The following is a 25,073-nucleotide window of genomic DNA, read 5'->3' as shown; positions in this document are numbered from 1 at the left end:
CAGGACCTGACACAGAATAAGTACTACTTAACATATATTTGTTGAGTGAATAATTGAATGAATGAATGAGCTCTTCCTTATTTCTTCAGAAGTTTTCTGACATCTTCAGCAAGTAATTTGATCATCAGACAGTGGCCCTGGTAAATAGTGGATAAATCCTGGTTTATCTGAGTGACAATATAGTCAGTCCATTTTTGGTAGAGTGACTTCACTATGGTGATTCTTGAATTAACATTTTTGAAAGACAAGCCTTGAATTTTTCTGTTTCAGCTTATATATTCTTAGATTTTTTTGGTGAATTTTTTCTTTCCATTTCATTTTGGAAAATTTTGGATATAAACTAAAATGGAGAAATATAGCAAACCCTTATGTACCTATCACACAGCTTCAACAGTTAACACATGGCTAGCCTTATTTCAGAGATACTCCCCCTTGCTCACTGCCCCTTCCCCAAGGTATTTTTTTTTAAAGATTTGCACCTGAGCTAACATCTGTTGCCAATCTTTTTTTTTTTTTCCTTTCTTCTCCCAAAGCCCCCTAGTATGTAGTTGTATATTCTAGTTGTGAGTGCCTGTGGTTGTGCTATGTGGGACCTTGCCTCAGCATGGCCTCATGAGCGGTGCCATGTCTGTGCCCAGGATCTAGACCAGTGAAACCCTGGGCCGCTGAAGTGGAGCGTGCAAACTTAACCACTCAGCCATGTGGCTGGCCCCCTCCAAGATTATTTTGAAGCAAAATGCAATGATAGGAAAATAACACATCATTTTATTTGTAAATTATCTGAAAGGTTTTTGATGAAGTTGGATATTGTTAAAACTCTTAACATTGCAGCTCATGATTTGTTTCAAAATATGATTAAATCACTGCTGAAGTTAGTAGCATATTCTGGAGTTTTACTATATTTGTATCTTTCCATCTAAGATCTGCTGAACCAATTTTCTGACATATTTGATTTGAATGTGACTTCTTCCCTTTTGGCTATATAGCTCAATGTATTGAAAAAAAAAACTTCCTCTTAAGGTACCTGCTTTTCATATAAATGGCCTTCATATAAATATATGAAGTGATTGGATACTTAAAAAGGAAAAGTTATTTGTTTTTAGGGTAGTGGGATAGTGGGTAATATTTAATTTTTCCAAAATTGGACTCTCTTTACTGTTACTATTAAAAGAAAAAAGCATTTTGTAATTGAGGGTTCTCTACTTATCTGGAATATGAGGTGACCAAATCATTGATGCATGAGAAGGGTCAATTTTGTTGTACAAATGGCTGAAGAAGAGCTGGATAAAACACTTTGTTCAGAGCAAATGAGCTGTGATTTTTATCTGAAAGCTTATTTCTTGAAGCATAAATTCTCTCTGCTATGGGGTTACTTCAGACAGTCTCAAAGCATGACCAAAGTCAAAGTGTTTAATTTGTTGAAAATTGTTACAGGCCCCAATAATCAGTAGATATTTTTTTAGATTGGGGAGTGAAGAGGAGAGCAAACAATTTGTATAACTATCACAGTTTGTACATTATTAAAACAAATTATTTGGGGCTGGCCTGGTAGCGCAGGGGTTAAATGCGCACCTTCCACTTTGGGCGGCCCGGGGTTCTCTGGTTCGGATCCCGGGTGTGGACATGGCACTGCTTCGCAAACCACGCTGTGGTAGGCATCCCATATAGAAAGTGGAGGAAGATGGGCACAGATGTTAGCTCAGGGCGAGTCTTCCTTAGCAAAAAAAAAAAAAAAGAGGATTGGCAGCAGATGTTAGCTCAGGGCTGATCTTCCTCAAAAAAAAAAAATTATTTTAGAACTAATTAAAATTTATCAATAAGAAAATACATCTCATATGCAAATTTTAATATCTTATCAGACTATTAAATGTAATCTTAATAATTTCCTTAGCTCACCAGTTGTGAAGGTGTAATAAAAAATTATCCATTTGCTGTTACTAAATTATAGTCTGTGTTAGGGAACATATTCTGCTTAGAAACATTTGAAAGTTTTAAGTGCTGACTAGGAAATTTTTAAATGTTACATTATTTTAAAAAGATTTTCTTGACAGACAAATCAGCTTCTCTGCCAATTTTTGCATCATTATTTTTGGCAGGATAATAAGCTGTAATGCCAGGATTCAGATATATGGTAGTTGGAATTATAGATGATCCAAAAATTCATTCTCAAACTGTGATGTATCTTACACCCATAGGAAGTAGGGTGTGGATTACAAATAACTAGGTGTATACACAGTTTTAAAGCTACCCAAATAAAGGTAAGTGGTTTCTAATAAGGGGATGAAAACTTTTTAACTACTATAACTTTGATTATGTATTTTAAGTTAACAAAACATTCAAAGCCTTAGCACTCTGTCAGGCTTTGGCAGTACATAATTGTAAATATACAATAATGCTCAACATTTCTTGAGGGGAAAGGCACAACCTTAAACAGTTTCTGACATGTATGTCCTTTGCTTATGATAAAGCAGTTGAAGTTTCAGGAGAGAGGGATTAATTGATGTCATATGGTTTCTGAGAAGGTGGTTGGTAAGGCCATCTTAAATGGTTATGCATAAGGATGCTGGGCCAAGTGGATGAGGAGGAGCTAAAATCTTGTGCTTTGCCTGCTAAATTTCTGCCCTAGTGCAGGGATTGTGTACCTAGAGGAGGCACTTTTCACTTACACACTGTACATATGAGCTATCAGACGCCCTGGTGGGCGGAGATGAGCTCCACAGCTCAAGAGAAGTGATTCCTCTTCTGTAATGGCAGTAGGAAAGTAGCAAACAAAATCTGAACAGGCGCTCTTTCATATATTTGTTCAGTATTTATTTTATTGAGTATAGGGAGATACTGACTATTAAAAATTATATACTTCATTATGTTCATAAGAAAACATTTACCAGATGCATACAACATAGCTTAACATTTTCATTAATTTTTTTAAAAAAATTATTGTTTTCCTATCACTTACAACTAGATAGCATTATTTATTCACACTGTCATTAAGGATTGAGTGGCCTGTAAAGCCCTAGTTGATCTGAATTCTCCCTACCTTTCTGCCATCATCTCCTACAATTTATTCTCTTGCTCAATACATTCCAGCCACAGAGAAGTCTTTTTTTAATTCTTCAAAGGCCAAGCTTGTTTCTGTTTGGGGACTTGCTATTCCTTCTGCTTAGAATCTTCTGTTCCCTGCTCTGTCCTATCTTTGCCTGGTTGGTTTCTTTTTATCTTTTAGATCTTTTGCACCTCAGTGTGGCCTTCCCTTACTTTCAGTCTGTATTAGCAGCCTGTCCAGCCCAGTCATCTCTATTGTATCATCAGTTTTTTTAAAAAAAATAGTATTTATTACTGTATATTATCTTCATTTATTTGTTTATTATCTGCTTCTCCTAGAATTTAAATCCCTAAGAGCGGGGACCTTGTTTGTCTTGTTTCCCAGAATAGTACCTGGCACATAATTGGTGCTCAACAATATTGTTGAATAAGTGATCAAAGTGGGAAAGTCTTGTTCAAAATATATTTTAAAGTGATTTTTCTGGTTTTTATGTTTGCAGTGTGCTTTTCACTTTTCTGTATTTTGGTTGTTGAGTCATTTTTTTATGCTGTTTTCTAAATCAGACAGCTTCTTGTGTGGCATATTAAAGGTTTCAAATTTAGGTTAAAAAATGAATTACTTGTTCCTGGTAAATAGCACCATGTAATGCATGGTTTAATTTCAAATTTTCTGTAGATTGTGACTGTCAGTTTCAAATGCCTGTTGGCCATCTGGATCAGGATTGGTAGTATAATCTTCAGTAGCACTGTACAATCTAATAAATAGAAACAATTTGCAAAAATGTTTGGTGGAGATAGGTTGGTGCTGGCAAGAAGTATTTTAAAATTTTCTGTCAAATTCTATCAACTTTGGTAGTTTAAAGACCAGTGCACATTTGCCTGGTTATGCAACAGTTGCTTTAAATGATTCCTTATTATTAATTTATTCCAGTGATGTTACAATGCTTCTTGTACACTGTCACTGAGGCAGCTATTTGGTCAGTCAGCTCTTTAATCCAGTCCTGGGAAATGGATAGGTATGGGTACAAGTCAGTTTAAGAGTGATAGCAAGAGTTTGAGGAGTTCTTGCCTGATGTCCCTTATCAGTGAATTAGGAGGCAAGGTCATTTGCTCAGACTAAGGGGAGAAATAGCAGGATGGGAGGTTTGAGGAAAGTAGTGAAGAATGGGAGGGAATCGACTAAGAAAGTGAAGAAGGGTTATTGGGTAGAGTTGAGAACCAAACAGATATGTAATGATACATTTCAGTGGTACCAATCTGTTCATGTGAACAACTGGAATCGTAAATCATTGGGTAATATAATAGACAATTCTTATTTTTTTGAATTCTCTAGTGTATGTTTGACAGTTGAAATGAAAAAAAACACTGTCAAATGGGGTTTTCAATGTATGTTGATGTAATTTATGAGGTAACTACAACATAAAGGGGGAGGGTAAATCTATATGATAGTAATGTTTCTACATTCCACATGAATTGTTAAAATGGTGACTCTAAGAAGACTGTAAAAAATTAAGTAAGTTTATTGTAATCCCTAGAGTGACCACTAAAAAAAATCCAGAGATATAATAAAAAACACAATAAATAAATTAAAATGAAATACTAAAAAATATTCAAATAATACAAAAGAAGGCAAGAAAGAGGAGGCACAGGAATGCAACAGAGGGACAAACAAAAAACATAAAATAGTAGTCTTAAATCCAAACATGTCAATATTTATATTAAATATAAATAATCTAAATACAATAATTAAAAGACAGCAATTGTAAGATTCAATAATAATAAAAAGAAGACTCAGTCTACAAGAAACCCACTTTAAATGTAATGATATAACCAAGTTAAAGAAAAGGATGGAAAAAGATATACAGTCATGCCGCAGTTAACAACAGGGGTAGGGGCTGGCCCCGTGGCCAAGTGGTTATGGTTGCGCACTCTGCTTCAGCAGCCCAGGGTTTCGCCAGTTTGGATCCTGGGTGCAAACATGGCACCACTCATTAGGGGATGTTGAGGTGGCATCCTACATGCCACAACTAGAAGGACCCACAACTAAAATATACAATTATGTATTGGGGGGATTGGGGGAGAAAAAGCAGGAAAAAAAAGATTAAGAAAACAACAACAGCAGGGATAGGTTCTGAGAAATGTGTTGTTAGGCAGTTTTGTTGTTGTGCAAACATTGTAGAGTGTACTTACACAAACCTAGATGGTATAGCCTACTATACACCTATGCTATATGGTTCTAATCTATGGGGGACCACTGTCATATATGGAGTCTGTTGTTGACCAAAATGTCATTATGTGGTGCATGACTGTACCATGCAAATACTAATTAAATATTTGGAATGGCCATATTAATATCAGACATAGTAGACTTTACAAGAAGGAAAATTACCAGGGATATTACATAATGATAAAGGACAAAGAAGACTTATCAATTCTAAATATCTATGCTCCTAACAACAGAGCTTTAAAAATAATTCACACAAAAACTGGTAGAACTGAAAGGAGAAATGGGCAAATTCACTTCCAGGTGAAAATTTCAACATTCATGTCAGTAAGTGATAAAACAAGTAGAGAGAAAATCAACAAAGACGAAACAATTGAATAACACCATCTACCAACTGGATCTAATTGAATTTAGAGAACACAACACCTAACAGAGCGAAATATGTATTCTTTTCAAGTGCTTAGAGAACATATATCAAGATCAGGGGTCAGCAAACGTTTTATGTAAAGAGCCAAACAGTAAGCATTTCAGTCATTCTGAGCTATATGGTCTCTGTCACAACTATTCAACTCTGTCATTGTAGTGCAAAAGCAGCCTTAGATAATTCATAAATAAATCAGTTTGGTTATGTTCCAGTAATACTTTATTTATGGACATTGAAATTTGAATTTCATATATTTTTCATGTCATAAAATGTTCTTCTTTTGATATTTTCAGCCACTTAAAATGTAAAAATAAGTCCTACTTCATGGGCCATACAAAAACTGGCAGGGGTTAGCGTTAGTACACAGGCCCTAGCTTGCTCTCCCCTGACCAAGATAGACCATATCCTGGGTCATGAAACAAATCTTAAGAAATTAAAAAAAAATTAAAATCACACAAAGTCTATTTTCTAATAATGGAATTAAACTATAAAACAATATAACAAAGGTGTCGGGAAAATACACAGATATTTGGAAATTAAGTAACATAGTTCTAATTAACCTGTAGATCAAAGAAGAAGTCTCAAGGGAAATTACAACATAGTTTGAATTGAGTGAAGATGAAAATATAACACATAAAAATTTGTGGGATGCAGAAATAGAAGGAAATTTATAGCACCAAATGCTTGTATTAGAAAAGAAGAAAGATCTCAACTCAGTAACCTAAGCTTCAATCTTTGGTTTTTCTGTGTAGAAAATTCCTTTCTTTCATTATGCTGTTGTGTGATTTTCTGATTGACTTGCCATTTCTTTTATTGTTCCCATTCTATCCTGACTTTCTATTTGCTGTAATCTAGTATGGGTGAATTCTCCTTGACTTCTTATCTGTGACCAGTTTGTCTTTTCTGAGCTACGTTTTGGTGGTTGGGTAATGCTTTGTATTTACTTTCTGTACTCTTACAATTGGGAGGGTTAGGGGAATAGGAAGGGTAATTCACCTGGGATTTGTACAGCCTTTTCTAAAGGATGTGGGTTTTGCTTTCTCTTTGAGATTTTAGTAAGTGTCCTGGACCAGAGTTCATTTCTTCTAACAAGAGGGTGTCCTTTTCTTGTGGAAGATACTCTCAGAGTTGACATAGTTTCCTCCAATTTGGTGTATAACCCTAGTGCCTTTTCTTCCACTAGAGGAACATTCTACTCCATTTTACTTACTGATTTCTACTTCAACATGTATAGTTTGTAATAGTTCACTTTCCTTTTAGTTTTTGATTTTGCTAAATTCTGGTTCACTGTTGTAGTTAGTTAGCTCTGCTTGTGTTTTAAATTATGGGCCTGAGGGTTCCTTGTTTCCTCACTGAGATATAGACACTTTATTTAGCTTGTCTGCTCTGAAGACCTTTCGCTCCCTTTTTCCTTGAGCTACCAGCTCATTTCCTCAATCTGCTTTTTTCCAAATTGAGGCACTACTTGTGAGAAATTTCATGATTTTTCTGATACTTCATTCCTCAGAGCCTCTTCTTTGGGGTGGAGGTGGGGTAGATTATAATCATCTCACACGTTTCTTTAGTGATCTTTTTTTTTTTTGAAGGTTTGTGATGTTCTCAGGGAGGAAGAACTTTTCCTCCACCCTCTTATGTTTATTTCTTGGGGGCCTGCAAATTAAACTGCCGAAAGACATATTAGAAGAGAAAAACAGATTTAATTATGTATGTAGCATGGGAATTCACAAAGAAATGTGACTCAAGAATTTGGAATTTGGGGCTTATGTGCCATCTTAGTAGAGGATGAGAAGAGGCAGAGGCGCACTTCTGGGAGAACAAATGATTTTTTAGAAGGAGGTGAGAAAGGGCAGTTATGGAAAAACAAATGACTTTTTGGAAAGATGAATGGGCCCTTAGGAAAGATGATGGGAGATCTGATAATTTTGTAACAAAGTCTGTTTGGGTGTGGTACTTCTCTCCTAGAAAAGATTAGAGTTGATTGTGGGAAGGGATTTATAAGAATTGAGTTCTTTGGGGAGACTCTGCTTTTGTCAGTTAAGGGATTTTAGGAACTCAAATGCCTTCAGCTCAGAATAATTTTTATGCAACAATGGTTTATTTTGGACTCCTTCATGTGGTTATTTCTCCTTTCTTGTTTGGTTTCTTTGCCCTTTAAAGTATTTTTCAATTGCTTTTGTTAGGTTTTGACAAAGAAAATCTGTGACATGGTTTTACTCTGCCTTCACTCCTAGTCTTCAGGACCTGTAATATTTTGTAATGAGCACAATTAATGAAGATATTCCCATTTTAGAGGGTGCAAAATACATCAAGAAGCAGTTTACAAAAGAAGAAGTAAAATGGCGGTACATATTTTAAAAATTATTCAAAATAAATACAACAAAACAACCTGTCAAATTCACGGAACAAAGAAAAATAAAAACAATTTATTGAGGATGCAGTAAAAAAATCACATTCAAACATGTTTCCTAAGAATTTATGTTAAACTTTTTGGGAAACAATGTGATAATATGTTTCACAATTCTCAAAAATGTTTTTCTTCTTTCACACAGCATTTCAACTCTAGGAATTTGTCCTGAGGAAATAATCAGAAGTATGCATATACAGATAACATAAAGATGTTACTCAGTGTTAATATAAACCCTAAACTGGAAACCGATCTAAATGATCAACAGATAAATGTTTGAATGTAATTAGAAATATTCACTAAAAAAAGCAGGATACTGAATTATTTGTATGATCTCAGTTTCATAAGAAAAATATATTCACAGAAAAGGAGAGTGAAAGAAATAGAAGTTTTCAATTTTATTTTTTATAACTTTTATGTATTTTAAAAAGCATTGAAGCTGAGTACCTAAGGGTTACTGTAAATATTTACTAAGAACATGATTACCCTTTGACCTTGTTCTCAACACAGCCACTGATAAAAAGAAGTTAATCTTGTTACTTTGCTGTTTTTTTGTTTAACCTGAGAGGTGACTCAAGGGTCACAAGGATTTATGAGCTTGTCTTGCAGAAGAAAAAGAATGCCTTTAAGGAAGTTGGGATCACCAGATAACCAGCTCCTGGCTGCCTGTTGATGCCCAGAAGTCTGATTGCCAAAGGCTTATCTGGAGTGAAAGAAATGTGGATTTCCCCTTTGTTTCTCTGAAACTCCTCCTCCAAAGCCCCTTAGCTCTATAAAGATCCACGCTCCCAGTCCTGCTTTCTTCTTTGTTAAGATGGATTTGAGAGAACCTATCCTCTCACCTTCTTGTTTTGGCCACTTAGAATAAACCTGTCTTCAGCTCCAAGCACAAGGTCAGTGATTGGCTTCTTGGGCATCAGGCACACAAACTTGAGATTAAGAGTTCGAAGTCAGTATTATATAATGAATATATAGTTTAAATTCAGAGAAAAAATGTAAAAATAAGGTTAAGTGATATCTAATCTGGATGAAATATAAAGAAAATGCTTGAATGTAAATTTAAGAGGTATTAAATATTGGAAAGGATAAAAATAAAGTTTAAAGTGAAGAGATAGCAAAAATATTGACAATAAGTATAATCAATATAGAGTAAACCAATTAAAACTCAAAAGTAAAAGATTAAATGATAAAATATGTTCAAATGATACAAAGAATAAAATAATCTAAGGTTGTTAAAGAGACTTAAAAAATAAAATTGCACTAAAATAGAGTAGATAGGTATATACTCAGGTTAAACCTTGACTTTAATATGTGTAAGAATGAAAAAGAGTCTTCTGGGCTGGGGAAGTTTCACAACTTGATTGCTTTATTGCAGATTGCTGAGGGGTAGAGGACAATATCTATTAAGTGCTATCATTTCTCTTATGCTTCTCGCATTTGAAAATCAGCAGTTCTCAGATATTTTAAGGGAAACGAGTTTGTTTCTTCATTTTATCATGTTTTTAGAAGTCCTTAATTATTTTGTAAAACTGTGAATCATTATGGTTGTAGGGGAGGAAGACTTTTCCTCTGCCTAATGTGGGTTCGTCTGGCCGGAGAACAAATTAAATTCACATGAGACAGAATAGCAAGAGAAAATTAAACAAAGCTTTATGAGGACCATGGCCTGGGGCCTTTCTTCCTGAAGGAAGAAGGGGCACCGAAGAAGTGGGGTGCACAGAGTGGTTATATGCCCCCAAACAGGATATTTCACATATGATTGAAATGTCCCTCCCACAGTAGTCACAAGATTGCCCTGTCGGCACAGCGCTTGATGGACACAGCAGATAGTGGGTCTGCTATCTCAGTGGGCGTAGCAGGAGGCAAGTCTATTGTCTTGAGCTGGGTGGCCACAGGTGAGCTCAGCAATCAGTTCCTAGCCTAAGGAAAGATGCTTAATCCTTAAAGAAATGCCAATGTTGTGAGGGGGAGGCAAGTCAGTTACAGGAGGTTACCAGACAAGCACAATAAACAAATGCAGATTTAAGTCCTTGCCTTCCCCATTGATTGAGAGTTTCTAGAGACAAGATCATCTCCTTTCTTCTTCCTAGTACAGAGAGGGAGGCACCTTTACAGATAGAGATTTAGTTCTACTTTTTAGTTGCTTTCCTGTTTGCAAAGAAACCAGCCTCAAATAATCCTCATGCCAAAGAGACATATCTTGGGGTGGCCATTTCCAGGTCCCCACATAGTCAAGGAATGTTTGGTTGTAAAAGCAGAAAGCCATTCAAAAAGGTTCAAGTAAAAGGGTGGAGAGAGTTGATATCTTAAAAGGGCATTTCATTTCATTCCATTGCTGGCAGCCTCTAAGAAACAGTTCTCTGGAACCACCTGGCTTGGTGACGTTTCCCTATGTTTGCTTCTCTCTTCTCATTCATTATAGGCTGACTTTCCTGCTGAGACATTCACTTGCACATGGCGTTATCATGACCATCTGAAAATGATAGCCTAAAACCTAGAGTCTATATGACTTCTGGCTCCTCTTCCTACAATTAACTGTCCATGTTCTAATTCCATATCCCCAGGAGAGAGCAATAAATTGCTTCAATTAGTTGTGGTCTGGGGGTAGGATTGGGAATGAAGGGACATGGTCAAATCGCACAAGGGATCTGTCCCTTCCAAGGTTATGAGCAAGGCAGATTGTCAAAGAAGAAATTCTTGGCGTCTCTTGTATACAATTTGAATAATTTTATTTTTTCTATATAGTGTGAATAATTAGAGTAAAGCAAGGGATCTTCTTTTTAGTCTGACAGTGTGTTTCACTCTACTTGTGAATTATGTGAGCACGTCTCTCCTTTCTTAGTAGTGGTAACTTTATTAAGTGATCACAAAGTGAGAACATGCTGACTTCTAGATAGAACCCCCTTAAATGAATCTCTGTATTTAATATTTAATTTTTTATTTTATATAAAATGTGTTAAAGAACAAAAATTCAACTGAGTAAATTTGAAGGTCTAATTGGCTTCATTAAGCAGTTCACGAATCGGGCAGCAACCTGTCTAGTAAGTAGAGATTCTGAGGAATTGTACAAAATGGAAGGTTTTTATAGGCAGAAGGGTGAAGCAAGGAAGTTATTGGCAAAAGAAAAGAAAGGGTTGTTTCAGGACAGGTTATCTTTTGGGGAGAAGGGAAAGGGCAGGGGTCTTATCATGCAGATTACCTCACTAGTGCTAATCAGGAAATTTCAGATTGGCTATTTAAAGGTCACATTCCTGGGAGAGGTTGAAACCGCAATTAAGTCTTGGTTTGCTGTCATGGGGCAAATGACTCCATTTTGGGCCTATTTCTTTTTTAACAAATATTATCAAATGAAGACTTTAACTCCATCTCTTAAAAATTAAATATAACATTTATTTGACATTTTTAAATAAAGAAGACCGTTCATCTTACATAGACATTTTTTGACATTTTTAAGTAAAGTCCATTCATGTTACATACACATGACAACCTAATATTTAAGGAAAATCATTCTTGTTCTATGTACATTTCTAGTATCACTTCCTGTATAATTTTTAAATCTGCAATCCTTTTAGCATGCAGATTAAATAGATTATGATATATTGAAGGATTGAGCTTTACTGTTTTGTGTCAGATTAATTCCTCATATATATCATCACTTGAACTGACAGAAATATGGCTGCAACTCAGCAAAAGAACTCAATGGATAAGTTATTTTATATAGGATGAATGTTATGCTTCTTGATTGGTTGTTGTATAATTCTCCAAATTAAATTTAAATAAATCTCATAAACATATTTTTCTCAGAGTTTAATAAGGATTTATGGAAAAGGTGTCTCTGATGATTTATGTGGTGAAATAGTGCCATGAAATATTCTGTTTGGAATCTTACCACTTTATTGGAGTAACTCACTTTGTAAGGATATTTTTTAATATTTATGTAAAAGTTTTTACATTATTTTACTTTGATTTTTCTCATCATACAAGTACAGAAAAACTTTGCATTTAAACAAAACAGTTAAACCTATGAGAATATTGCTCTATTTGCTTGTGAATACGTTTTTGAATGAAATATGTAAAAATTATATGCATATAGATGCATGTTAAAATGGAGCATGAAAAATGAAGATAGCTCTTATAGTATGGGGATTATGGTTTGAAATTAATGTATATTTAAGACATATTTAAAGGGTATTTAAATAAACATGCTTTTTTTTTCTAACAGGAGGTTGTATGAAAACAATTTCAAAGTATCATTTTATGTAAATAATTGAGTGATAGAGCAGAAATATTAACTTTAAATAAAATTGTTTCAATAAAAAAGTGAAAAATAAAAGTTTTAATAAACTTAGATAATTCATGAAAAATATTTTTAGTTTATGTGAGAATAATTGTGAGACAATAAAGGAATACTGCTTTCTTTGAAAAGTTGAGACTGGAAGTAGAATATTGAAGTAGATTGTTCGCAGAGCAAAATTAAAATCTGGATTTTTTAAGAATTGTATTTTAAAACTTGACTTTTTAAAAAAGCAAATTGGTGGTTATTTAACAAGCATTACAATTTTAGATTATTAAAATATAGGAAAATCTTGCTACTTCTGAAAGTTAGCTCTTTCTTGGGGTTATTTTAAGGAGTTAGCAGATCTCAATGTACTTTTTTCAGAGTCTTCAAGGTCATATAATAAGGTAAAACTATATGTTACAAACATATTTTGAAAATTGTGGTAAAATACACATAGCATAAAATTTATCATCTTAACCCTTCTTAAGTGTACAGTTCAGTGGTGTTGAGTATATTCACATTGTTTTGCAACCAATCTCCAGAACGTTTTTATTTTGCAAAACTTAAACTCTATACTCATTAAACAACTCCTCCCACTTTTCCCTACCTCCCAACCCCTGGCAACCACCATTCTCCTTTCTGTTTGTATAATTTTGATTTCTCTAGATACCTCATACAAGTGAAATCACACAGTATTTGTCTTTTTGTGACTGGCTTATTTCACTTAGCATAATGTCTGCAAGGTTCATCCACACTGTAGGATGTGTCAGAATTTCCTTCCTTTTTAAGACTGAATTTTCCATTGTATGAATATACCACATATTGTCCTTTGTTGGACACTTGGGTTACTTCCACCTTTTGGTTATTGTGAATAATGCTGCTGTGAACATGGGTGTATGAATAACTGTTTGAATCCCTACTTTCCATTCTTTTGGGTATATACCAGAAGTGGAATTGCTGGATCATAAGGTAAGTCTGTTTTTGTTTTTGGAATCACTATACTCTTTTCCATGGTGATGACACCATTTTACATTTCCATCCAAAGTTTACAAGGGTTCCAGTTTTTCTACATCCTTGCTGACACTTGCTTTCTTTTTTTCCCTTAATAATAGCCATCGTAATATGGTGAAATGGTATCGCATTGTGTGTTTTTTTTCTTTTTGAGCTAACATCTGCCACTCCTCCTCTTTTTTCTGAGGAAGACTGGCCCTGAGCTAACATCTGTGCCCATCTTCCTCTACTTTATATGTGGGATGCCTGCAACAGCATGGCTCGCCACGCAGTACCATGTCCATACCTGGGATCCAAACTGGCGAACCTGGGGCCACCGAAGCAGAACGTGCACACTTAACTGCTGCACCACTGGGCCAGCCCCACATTGTGGTTTTGACTTGCATTTCCCTAATGATTAGTGAGGTTGAATATCTTTTCATGTGTTTATTGGCCATTTGAATATCATCTTTGGAGAAATGTCTATTCAAGTCCTTTGCCCATTTTTGAATCAGGTTGTTTTGTTGTTGTTGTGGGAGTTCTTAAAAGATATATGATTTGCGAATATTTTCTCAATCTCAAGAGTTGCTTTTTCACTCTGTTGATAGTGTTCTTTGATGCACGAAAGTTTTAAATTTTGATGTTGTCCAATTTATCTGTTTTTACTTTTGTTGCCTGTACTTTTGGTATAGTAGCCAAGAAATCACTGTCAAATCCAATGTAATAGAGGTTTTCTCCATGTCCTCTTCTGAGAGTTTTATATAAATTAGGTCTTACATTTAGGTCTTTGATCCATTTTGAGTTAATTTTTGTAAATGGTGCAAAGGGAAGGGTCCATCTTCATCCTTTGGTATATAGATATCCAGTTTTCCCCACACCATTTGTTGAAAAGACTCTTCTTTCCCCATTGAATGATCTTAGCGCTCTTGTCGAAAATCATATGATTATATATGTGAGGGTTTATATCTGGGTTCTCTCTTCTGTTCCATTGGCCTCTATGTCTGTCTTTACATACTTTATTTTTAAATAATTAATATAGTTTTAGAATATAACATTATTTGTAAATTCCATAGTCCTTGTCTTTACTAACATGTAGATACTTAGTAAGAAGAAAGTATAATATCAGTTTGGGTTATTTGGCTTTTTAATGAACCCAAACCATTTAGATATGAGGTATTCCGAACACAGTTTATCCTAGTAATCAGACATAATGTTATAACTAATATGAATTCTTGTGGAAATTATTTGGGATCTGATAGTTTTGGAGAATAGTTGAAAAAGCTCATGGATATATTCCTGAAAGAGAAACTGTGAACCTGTCAATGTTAGCACAGATGCTACCTAGCTGTTCTTGTCTATGCCACTGTTCTCACTTCAGAGCTGTAGTAGCTCATTCATAATCCTTCCAGACTGTAGCAGAGCAGGAATATCATTTATTGGAATATTTAATTAATAAACACCCCCAGGTTCACAGCATTTGGAAAACAAAACATTTATAAATCATGGACATTGTCAAAGATTTCATGCATAATATATTCTTATTACTATCTAAACTTGGTTTTCTATATATTTGAGTTAATTTTTCCAGAGGCATGTGAAGTGAGGAAAGTGGGCACTTTATCTAAGAACTAAGTTTTGTTTAGTTTCACCTAGATAACTGGCAAACTTATCATCATGATTATATAGAAAAAGTTTTATTTATATTTTATTTTATTTATATTGTATCTTAACCTCTCATTTAAATTTTTACTTTCTAGCATAGGCTATGGTCTACTCACATAGGACCTAGAAATAGTACTGAACTTTTCTATCAGTCTGTTACCTAGTTGTAGAAGATAGTTGTCAAATGAACAAAAGGATATGGTAGATCAGGAGATGTGTTTTGTATTTTTGATTAATGACTACTCACTAGAAAATCTGGAGAAAGCGTTGCAATCTTGACAAAACCATATTTTTCTCAATACAATTTTTTTCTTTAAAAAAATTAACTTGTTTGAATATTATGATAAAGAAGGATGGGAATAGTAAAATGAAAATTTGCTGGTAATTCTACATCTCTTTTTAGTATGGCTCACATACTATGTATTACTAAAACTTTTTCAGAGCAGTAACAAATTGAAAAATCTAATTTGAGTTTCACCTCCTTTCTTTGTCATATCTTCTTGTAGAGCCACAGATGAATAGGAAGTAGAGAGAAAGATCTGAAGTCTAAAAGCCTTCAATCTATTTAACCTTTAACTATAAGATTTAAATATATAATTTAACTCATGTACAATATTTGAAAAAGATGTTTATTATAGACATGTACTAATGTAAAATATATGCTATCTGCTAATAAATGGGTATCAAGAACTGTGAAGGGTCTGAGATTTTTACCTTATTTGCAGCTAACAAGTTATTGGACTACAGTTTCATGCTGGTAAAAGACATGAGACTCCTGTATCAGAGACACAGGACAGTTTATAACTCACAGCAAAAGTAGCTAGAATATCAATTTTTGGGGGCGGAGGGCAGTGATTCCCCAAGGTGAAGTGAAGGGGGCCAGATGACACCTACGCGGACTGTGTAAAGGATAGGAACTCTGAGTTTAGGGAACTCAGATCTTTTAAAGTGGGCAGTAAGCATGCCTGTCCTTTGCTCCAGAGGGAGACAGTGTCTGTGTTCTAAGGATCAGTCAGTACCTCATAGCAGTAATTCAAGGGACCCATGGAAAATTGTCTCCCAACAATGGGTCTGGGCTGAAATTTTTGTTTAATAAATACTTTATTCATAATGCAAGTTAATAGTGTAAACAAGATCATAAGAGGAAATATTTAAAATTTTTGGGAGAACATAATTTAAATATTCTACTTTTTAAAAACTTTTTATTGAGATTATGATAGTTTACAATCTTGTGAAATTTGTTGTACATTATTGTTTGTCAGTTGTGTTGTAGGTGTGCCACTTCACCCTGTGTACCCACCCTTCACACCCCCTTTCCCCTGGTAGCCACTAATCTGTTCTCTTTGTCTACATATTTAAGTTCCACATATGAGTGGAGTCATACAGAAATTGTCTTTCTCTATTTGGACCCTCAAGGTCCATCCATGTTGTTGTGAATGGGACTACTGTGTCCTTTTTATGGCTGAGTAGTATTCCATTGTGTGTGTGTATATATATATATATATATATATATATATATACACCATATCTTCTTTATCCAATCATCAGTTGATGGGCACTTAGGTTGCTTCCATGTCTTGGCCATTGTAAATAATGCTGCTGCAATGAACATAGGGGTGCATGGGACGTTTGGAATTGCTGATTTCAAGTTCTTTGGGTAGATACCCAGTATAAATATTCTACTTTTTTTTTTTAAAGATTTTATTGTTTTTTCCTTTTTCTCCCCAAAGCCCCCCAGTACATAGTTGTATATTCTTCATTGTGGGTCCTTCTAGTTGTGGCATGTGGGACGCTGCCTCAGCGTGGTTTGATGAGCAGTGCCATATCCGTGCCCAGGATTCGAACCTATGAAACACTGGGCCGCCTGCAGCGGAGCACGCGAACTTAACCACTCGGCCACGGGGCCAGCCCCTAAATATTCTACTTTTGAAGCACCTAATAATGTACAGTTTAAGAAACTTTGGAAATTTTACATTATTGAAAATAAGTAAGTTAAGGACTTTTACTTAGGATCACTTGGCCATTGTGCTGCATGTTTTTGAAACTAATAAAACTTTACTTTGAAAATATTATGAATTTAAAATTTTTAACTAATTCATACTCTCCTTCCTCTTTTTAATCCATACAGGGAGATTTTAATCTGTATCAGGCCATGAAAAAGTTTAGATGTAAAAAATGTGGGTTTCTTCTTTAAGTAAAAAAAGTATCTTATTATTTACACCAAACGAAAGTGAACCATTCTGAGAACCACCATCTCTGATTTCCTGAAAGTAAACAAATAAAAATAATTAAAATGATATTTGAGCAGAGTAAAAAATAATTGACTTAATATTTATATCGTTAATATTTTTATTTAAATATTTAAAAACAGTGAAACAAAATAAAATAGTTTAAAATGCATTGTGTATATGTAAACAAGAGAACTGTGTATTTATCTTCCTCTAAAAATTTCAATATACTGTTCATAAAAATCAGTGAAGAGAAATAATATGTGAGACATAAAAAGGCAAAAGAAGGACAGGATGTTTGTTGAAATTTGAAAACATCTGGCTCCTACAATGAAAAGTTGTAATCTGTGGGTCATCATTTGTGATTCCACTTGTTTGATTTTACAAAACTATCTGTTCTAAAAGCATTTATTTCTTAATTTCTATATAGCATATATTTCTTAATTTTGGTGTTTTACTGAGTATTTAATAGTGGCTCCTGAGGTAATGGGTCATAGAAGAGATCGTGGTCTTAAAAGTCCTTTATAAAATTTTATGAAGCTGCAAAGAGATACAAACAAAAACCTCATCCATTTCCCATTTCTTATTCTTTTTTTCACACCTTCCCCCCAGCCCCATCAAAGATAGAAAAACAAAGGATTTTATGATAGGATTCTGAAATTGGAGGATGTTTAAAAGTAAGACTAAAGGTGAGTGATATTATTTGAAAAATAATACAGTGGGGACATTTCTGAAAGTTTGACGATAACCTATTTAGAGTTGAAGTGGTAAAGGAGAAAGGTAAAAAAAGTAGCAACGATGGTTAGTATTTAACATATCATAATTGGAGACATTTCTCTTATAAAAAATTTTATTTTAAAGTTATTCCTTAGGTTATATTTTCAAAGTTCTTTTTAGTAAGAGAAGCCTTTCAGAAAGTGACTGCATTATACTATTGTAAGTAGTCATATCACAAAGAAAACAGGTGTAGGGCTGACAAGTAAGGAAAACACGTATGTAAGCATGTGCCTGTGGATCTTGATGTACACAAAATTTTTTTAAAACCTGGAAAAACAGGTAGCAAAAAGAATGAATAATTTAATATTGCCTAGGGTCTTGTGTGTGTATTCTGACAAGTTCAGGGGTTTTATGCAGCTTTCAATTTAAAAACAAAAAACATTATAAGCACTGGTATTTAAAAAAAATAAGCTCCAACTTTTGGTTATAAGCTACTATACCAGTCTTTTTGTACACCACTAGAATGGTCATCAAGAAACCTGGATTTAGCTTTTGGTCTTGTTCACTAACTGGCAGAGATCCTAGATAAATTATTTTATTTTTCTAACATCTGGATATAATTGTTGCTGGATGGCTAGACTTTGCACACGCAAGAAGTACCATCTGGTTCAGCCATATTCTAGATGTTCTGTAGTGTCTTCTATCCAGGCCTTAAATACCTCTCTTACATTAGGAATTACATTTTGAAAAGTAGTAAGCATAGAATTCTCAAGGATCTCCCAAGACTTAAAAAAAAAAAGTCTTTTCCTTTGAAGGATTTTCTTTAAAATCCATCCTATTTTTAAAAGACTTACTTCAGGACATTTCCAAGGTTTCCATGATAGTATGTTCCATGCTAAATAACCTTGACTTGTACTCTATTTTCCTTAGAGGAGTATTTTGATGATTAGTGAAATAATGTATTTTGTATAGTCAGTTGTTTAATCATTATTAAGAATAAAGTATATTCATTAAATAAAAACTGGAACACAGCAAAGTAAAAAAATTTATCCATAGTCTTACCAGTCATATAAAACTGTGGTTTAACATGTATTTGCTTCGAGTCTTTTATTTCCACATACATGTTTTCTTTATTTTTTTAATACAGCTGGTATCATATTGCATATACAATTTTGTATATTTTTGTGTTTTTTGGCCTCCCTTAAAACACTTTTCGCTGTTTCCACATTGTCTTTGTTTTTAATGGCTAAGTTTTATTCCATGAAATACTATAGCTTTACTCAACCACTCCTTTTTTTGGTTAAATTCATATGGTTCCCAATTTCTTCTTTTTTATAAATAACCCTGTGATAGACATTGTTAGGTATGAAGTTTTTTCTGTGTTTAGGGTTATTTTCTTGGTACAGAACTGTAGAAATAGAATTATTGGGCCAAAGCTTATGAAATTTTAGGCCTCTGGGTAAACACAGTGGAATTGGTAGTTTTGGTTTCTTTCATTCCTAGTTTGGGAGGAGGTGATTTTGTTTGCTGATAGAAAGTTGTGGTTTCAATGGAGGCTGAACTTCCTTTTATTATGAGGTGAAATTGTGCTCACCCTTGACTGAATGGCTACATGTTAGTTCCTGTAGTAATTTACTGCAACAAAAGGGTTTTCCCCAGTCCTTCATTTGATTTCTACGTATAGGTAAGTGCATTTTCCGAACCACACTCTTATTGCTGTTACCTAATAATGGGTGATCCCAGGTCACTTTCTTTTAAATGTACACAGACTTTCATAAGCAAATTCTGAAGACGAGTTAAGGTTTGCTTTGCTACATACCTGTTACTTATTTAATTTATACAGATATCTTTAAAAAATATACTAAGTGATCATCTCATTATTTTTATATTAGGTTCCTCTGTTACTTATGGTTCCTTATAACTTTCTGATTTGGTTCAACAGTAATTAAATCCCAGAAATATGCTATTTTAGAGTTAGAAGAAACCTTAAAGTTTCCCAATCTGAAATCTTTTCATTTTACAGATGATGAAACTGAGTCTCATGTGGGTTAAGTGTTTTCTCCAAAGTCACTCAGTTAGTGGCAGAGCTGGGATTAGAATTTAGTTCTTATTATTAGAATTAGAATTTTCCTGTGAAATGCTTTTTCCACTACAGCTTTTTTATGTTCTAACAAATATCATGTGTTCTACCAGCTGCCTTACGGTTAACTCCTTTGAGTGCCTGTTCCTGTCACTTAAGGCTCTTGTTTACAGGCATGCCAGTAGCCCACCCGTGTGACAGGAGATGCTTTCCTGAGCAGGTTGTCCAGTTACTCAAGTTTCACTATTGGATATTAACTCTGCTTCTTGCATATTTGGTATTATAGAGGGATTTCTTTTTAATCAATATTCCAGAGTTTTGGTCCTTGATGTTCTTTCTAGAAAATGAAATCTCAAATTGATTACAATCTAGCACTTCCCAAAGGTTGGCTTGAGGCTTCTGGGACTTATGAGAGACAGGTTAATTGATAAGCTAACTGTTTAACTTTCCAGCTTCCTCTGTGTTAAGTAAACCATCAGAAAGGAATGTTCTTAGAACATGTTGTGTCGCCTTTCTACAGAACTGCCTTCACTCAATTATGATTCAGTGTATTTCCTTCAGCTTTTATACAAGATTTATAACAAAAACATCTATGTGAATAGGGTTTGTCTTTTCTAAAACTTTACTTGAAGATATATATAGTTTGTTTTTCAGCTTTCTAACACAGCATTCTTTTTTTATTTTTCTGTTTGAGGACGATTAGCCCTGAGCTAACATCTGTCGCCAATCTTCCTCTTTTTGCTGAGGAAAACTGGCTCTGAGCTAACATCCATGCCCATCTTCTTCTATTTTATATGTGGGATGCCTGCCACAGCATGGCTTGACAAGCAGTGCATAGATCTGCACCCGGGATCCAAACTGGCGAATCCTGGACCACTGAAGCGGAATGTGGGAACTTAACCGCTCCACCACCAGGCTGGCCCCTAACACAAGCATTCTTGAGTGTGAATCCCGTGCTGGAAAAATGTTTCTGTCCAGATGAATTTGCTATTTGCATACTTTAAAAAATAAGTCAGCAGCAACAATAATAATGAACAGTGTTTTGGAGTTTATAAAATACTTTCACAGTACCTAATTTGACATACCAATCCTGTGATGTTATTAAATGTAATTATTCCCATTTTAGAGATTAGTAAATAGGTATAGAGATGTGTGGCCGTGACAAAGTAGTGGAACAAAACTGGAGCTGAGATAGTTTGTCTATAAATCCTACATTCTTTCTATTATGCCATGGTCCCTTCCAAACTAAACCTATTCCCCTTTTTTCCATTAGCCTCCCCAAATTCAGAGCTACTCTCAGGGGTTTTTTTCCTTTTAAAGGTTTTTGGGTTTTTTTTTGTTTTTTTTTTTTGGTGAGGAAGATTGGCCCTGAACTAACATCTGTTGCCAATCTTCCTCTTTTAATTTTCTCCCCAAAGCCCCAGTACATAGTTCTATATCCTAGTTGTAAGTCATTCTAGTTCTTCTATGTGGCATGCCACCACAGCACGATTTGATGAGTGGTGTGTAGGTTTGCACCCAGGATCTGAACTGGCAAACCTCAGGCCACCGGAGCACATGAACTTAACCACTTGGTCATGAGGCCAGCCCCCTAATCTCAATTTTAATTTGTATAAAACAGGCCAGGTATTCAAGAACATCTCTTACTTTGCAAATTCTAATTAATTTTTGGTTTGTGTGATTTTATTTTAGATATTATATATAAAATAATTTTGTGAAATGCCCAAATCTTTCAGAAAATAGATAGGTTGTAAACATTAAGATAAATGGGTTCATATCTATGAAGACTAATGACTGTATTTTTGGCTGTGTTGACACTTGTTTTTTTACCTAATGGTTTATCTAACTCTCATCTTTAGGCAATGTGTTGTTATATTTAAAAATATTTTGGGGCCAGCCCAGTGGCATAGTGGTTAAGTTCACGTACTCTGCTTCAGGGGCCTGGAGTTAGCAGGTTTGGATCCTGGACACGGACCTAGCACTGTTCACGAAGCCATGCTGTGGCAGCATCCCACAGAAAGTAGAGGAAGATTGGCACAGATGTGAGCTCAGCAACAATCCTCTTCAAGCAAAAGGAGGAAGATTGGCAACAGATGTTAGCTCAGGGCCAGTCTTCCTCACACACACACGGTTCTTTAAGGACCAGCCCAGTGGCATAGTGGTTGGGTTCTTGCACTCCACTTTGGCAGCCTGGGGTTTGGTGGTTTGGATCCCAGGTGCAGACCTACGCACTGTTCATCAAGCCATGCTGTAGCAGCGTCCCACATACAAAATAGAGGAAGATTGGCACAGATGTTAGCTTAGTGACAATCTTTCTCAAGCCAAAAGAGGAAGATTGGCAGCAGATATTAGTTCAGGGCCAATCTTCCTGGCCAAAAAAATATATATATATATATATTTTAAAAATCATCCTTTGGAGGAAACAAATAAGTATGAGGATAGTTGATCACTTATTCCGTATCAATGAATATTTGAAGATGTTGTCATCCATCAAGTAGATTAATAAACTTTATGATAGAAGGTATCAATGAACATAAAAATTGCTACTTTTTTCCACGCTTTTAGAAATTACATACTTAATTATATAAGGTGCTCTTCATTAATGTGTATAACTGTCACTAAATATTGGGTATATATATGTATATACACCCGTGTACACTGTCTTTTTTATCTTTATTACTCTCTTCCAGCTGGACTCAACCCCCCTGAATGATAGTTATGACAGAAAGAGTAATATAAGCAGCAATTTGCGGTGTCTGTCATAATTCCACATTAGAAGAATGAGTTTCGATCATTCCCAAGTCTAAGAATTTCTTCCACACAATATGCCAATGTACAGGAAAGACATCATAGATATAAACTACACAATTTATTACCTAAATTTGCTATGACCAAAGTCACTGATAGGGAACAAGAGGTATGCTCCATACCTAGAAACTCTTTTCAACAAGCAACCCCAAGTTAGCTTCTCTAAAATTGATCTACTAAGGTTGAATAGAGCGCTGGAATTCTTTCCCTCAGCTTTTGTCATTAGCACAGATCCCTCCCTGAATCTTCCCTAGAGCTAGCTAGGCCTCTAGTGGTTTCATTTCTTTTGTTTTTTTATTGTGGTGAAATATGCATAACAGAAAAAATTTACCATTTTAATCATTCATGAATTTTCTAATTTGTTTTTTCTTCATTGTGGTTTATTCTTGACTATCTTTGTTAAAATCTGTTTAAGTGTGTTTTTCAAAATAGTTTTGGAGAAAGTGGGCAGGAATCTTTCTCAAGTGGACCACATCCATCAGAGAACAGTCCACTAAACTGCAGGGCACCTGAGGTTGCTAAAAATCACTGTGAAGATGGTCTGTAAAATTTAAAAGTGAGGAGGAATTACTTAAGCAGTTGTGGAATTATCTTCTTATTGGAGGGAAAAAATTGTCAGAGCATTTTTTGTTTTCCCAAAGACTAATATACACTGTTCTTCAAATGGTAGTTACTTCAAGTTAAGACATCGTAACATAATTCTCTTTTCATATTTTTCCACAAAAGAGAAAGTAAACAGGGAAAATTGAAGGACAGACTTTTTCTTGAGGAGTTTTAAACAAGCAATAATGTATACTATTAGAGAAAACTGTAGCTACTGTAGTAACAAAGGTTTTGACAGCAAGCTAATTCAAAGCATTAGAGAACTTTACACCTGGATCTCTCTATCTGTTCCCCAGAGGATTTTACCCAAGGAATTTCTTAGAAGTAAAGTGCATATTTTGATGTGGCCTAGAGCTAGGTCATGGTTAAAATAAGCAGTGTTTAAAAATAATGTCACTTCTTACTTTAACCATAAACTAGCTTTAGGCCTGAGCAGAATATGAACTTTAAGAAAATTGCTTGGCTAAAAGTCCCCTGGGGATTGATGAAGATAGATAGATAGATAATGTATAAAAAGATGGATAAAATATATATTATGTATAATATATATACACACACACTCATATAGAGGAACATTTAAGATTTGTGCATTTCATTCTATGTACATTTTATGGGGGGAGGGGAAGGACTGTAAACAAATATTAAGCTCTAATTAATGATGTGTATGCTAAAGTAACTAAGGGAGTGACGTGTCTGGATGTCTGTAGCTTACTTTGAAATATGTCAGAATATAAATGGATTGATAGAAGCACTGGTCGATGGATAGAAACATAAAGCAATTATTGTAAAACATTAATCCTAAGTCTAGGTAGGGTGTATGTGCATGTTTAGTGTACATTTCTTAGAACATTTCTGTTTATTTGAAATTTTTCATAATAAGATGTTGGAAAAAATAGTGTTAATGAAAAGGTACCTAAGTCTACATAGGTCTGGTTTGGTTCAATCAATATTTATTGACACCTACAGTATACCAAGTGACACAACAGGTATTTATATAACTGTCAACAGACTCAGACTCTCTCAGGTGCGGAGTAGCAGGAGATTAAATTGAAGAGGAAGGCATAGGTTAGGCAGTGGTTTTTAGCATAAGAAAAAAAATGAAATTAAAATCCTTTCATCTTAATTTTAAATTGGAAATATCAGTTAAAACCCATGGGTTTCCTTTTAAAATATACCATAATAAGGAACTTGGACTTTATTCTCTGGGGTTTTAGGCAGGGGAATGAGAGGTAGATCAGTCTCACAGCTTTATGGAGGCTAGATTTGAGGTAGTGGTGAGGATCGACTAAAGACAAGGATATCAGTTAGGAAACAGTATTCCAGGTGCAGATGATTAAGAGCTGAGTTACAGTGAGGCAAGATTCTAGAAATATTTAGGAGCAATAATCAATAAAACTTGATGATTGGTTTGATTCATTGTGAGTGGGTTATAGGGAAATCAAGAATAACAAATACTATATAAGACAAGGAGCAAGTTTGGGGCTGGTAGGTAAAATGATGAGTTTTGTTTTGGATTTGTTATGTTTTGGATTATGTTAAAGTAACCAGACTAGGCCAAGGAGGAGTCACTCATGCTAGGCCTCAGGGCAGCAAACCAAAACTGAACTAAGTT

At 34.7% G+C, this 25,073-nt stretch overlaps 1 protein-coding gene across 8 annotated transcripts in view; it reads right to left on the bottom strand.

Moving 5' to 3' along the window:
* Positions 1-25,073, bottom strand: part of WDPCP (WD repeat containing planar cell polarity effector) — a 390,746-nt gene that overhangs the window by 3,011 nt on the left and 362,662 nt on the right. For 4 of the 8 annotated variants that reach the window (XM_044772549.2, XM_044772544.2, XM_070512040.1 and 1 more), the window contains one exon: positions 16,720-17,289. The exons of 2 other annotated variants lie outside the window; for them this stretch is intronic. In XM_044772549.2, coding sequence (XP_044628484.1) covers positions 17,237-17,289 — 53 coding nt within the window. In that variant the 3' untranslated portion in view covers positions 16,720-17,236. Of the gene's footprint in view, positions 1-16,719; positions 17,290-25,073 lie in introns of those variants that run through there. 2 more of the 8 variants (XM_070512035.1, XR_006529211.2) reach the window with 2 other exon arrangements.

Source organism: Equus asinus, chromosome 6, assembly GCF_041296235.1.
Source record: "Equus asinus isolate D_3611 breed Donkey chromosome 6, EquAss-T2T_v2, whole genome shotgun sequence".
Lineage (NCBI taxonomy): Eukaryota > Metazoa > Chordata > Mammalia > Perissodactyla > Equidae > Equus > Equus asinus.
The sequence above is the reverse complement of the archived record's forward strand: the minus strand, read 5'-3'. Positions and strand labels throughout refer to the sequence as shown.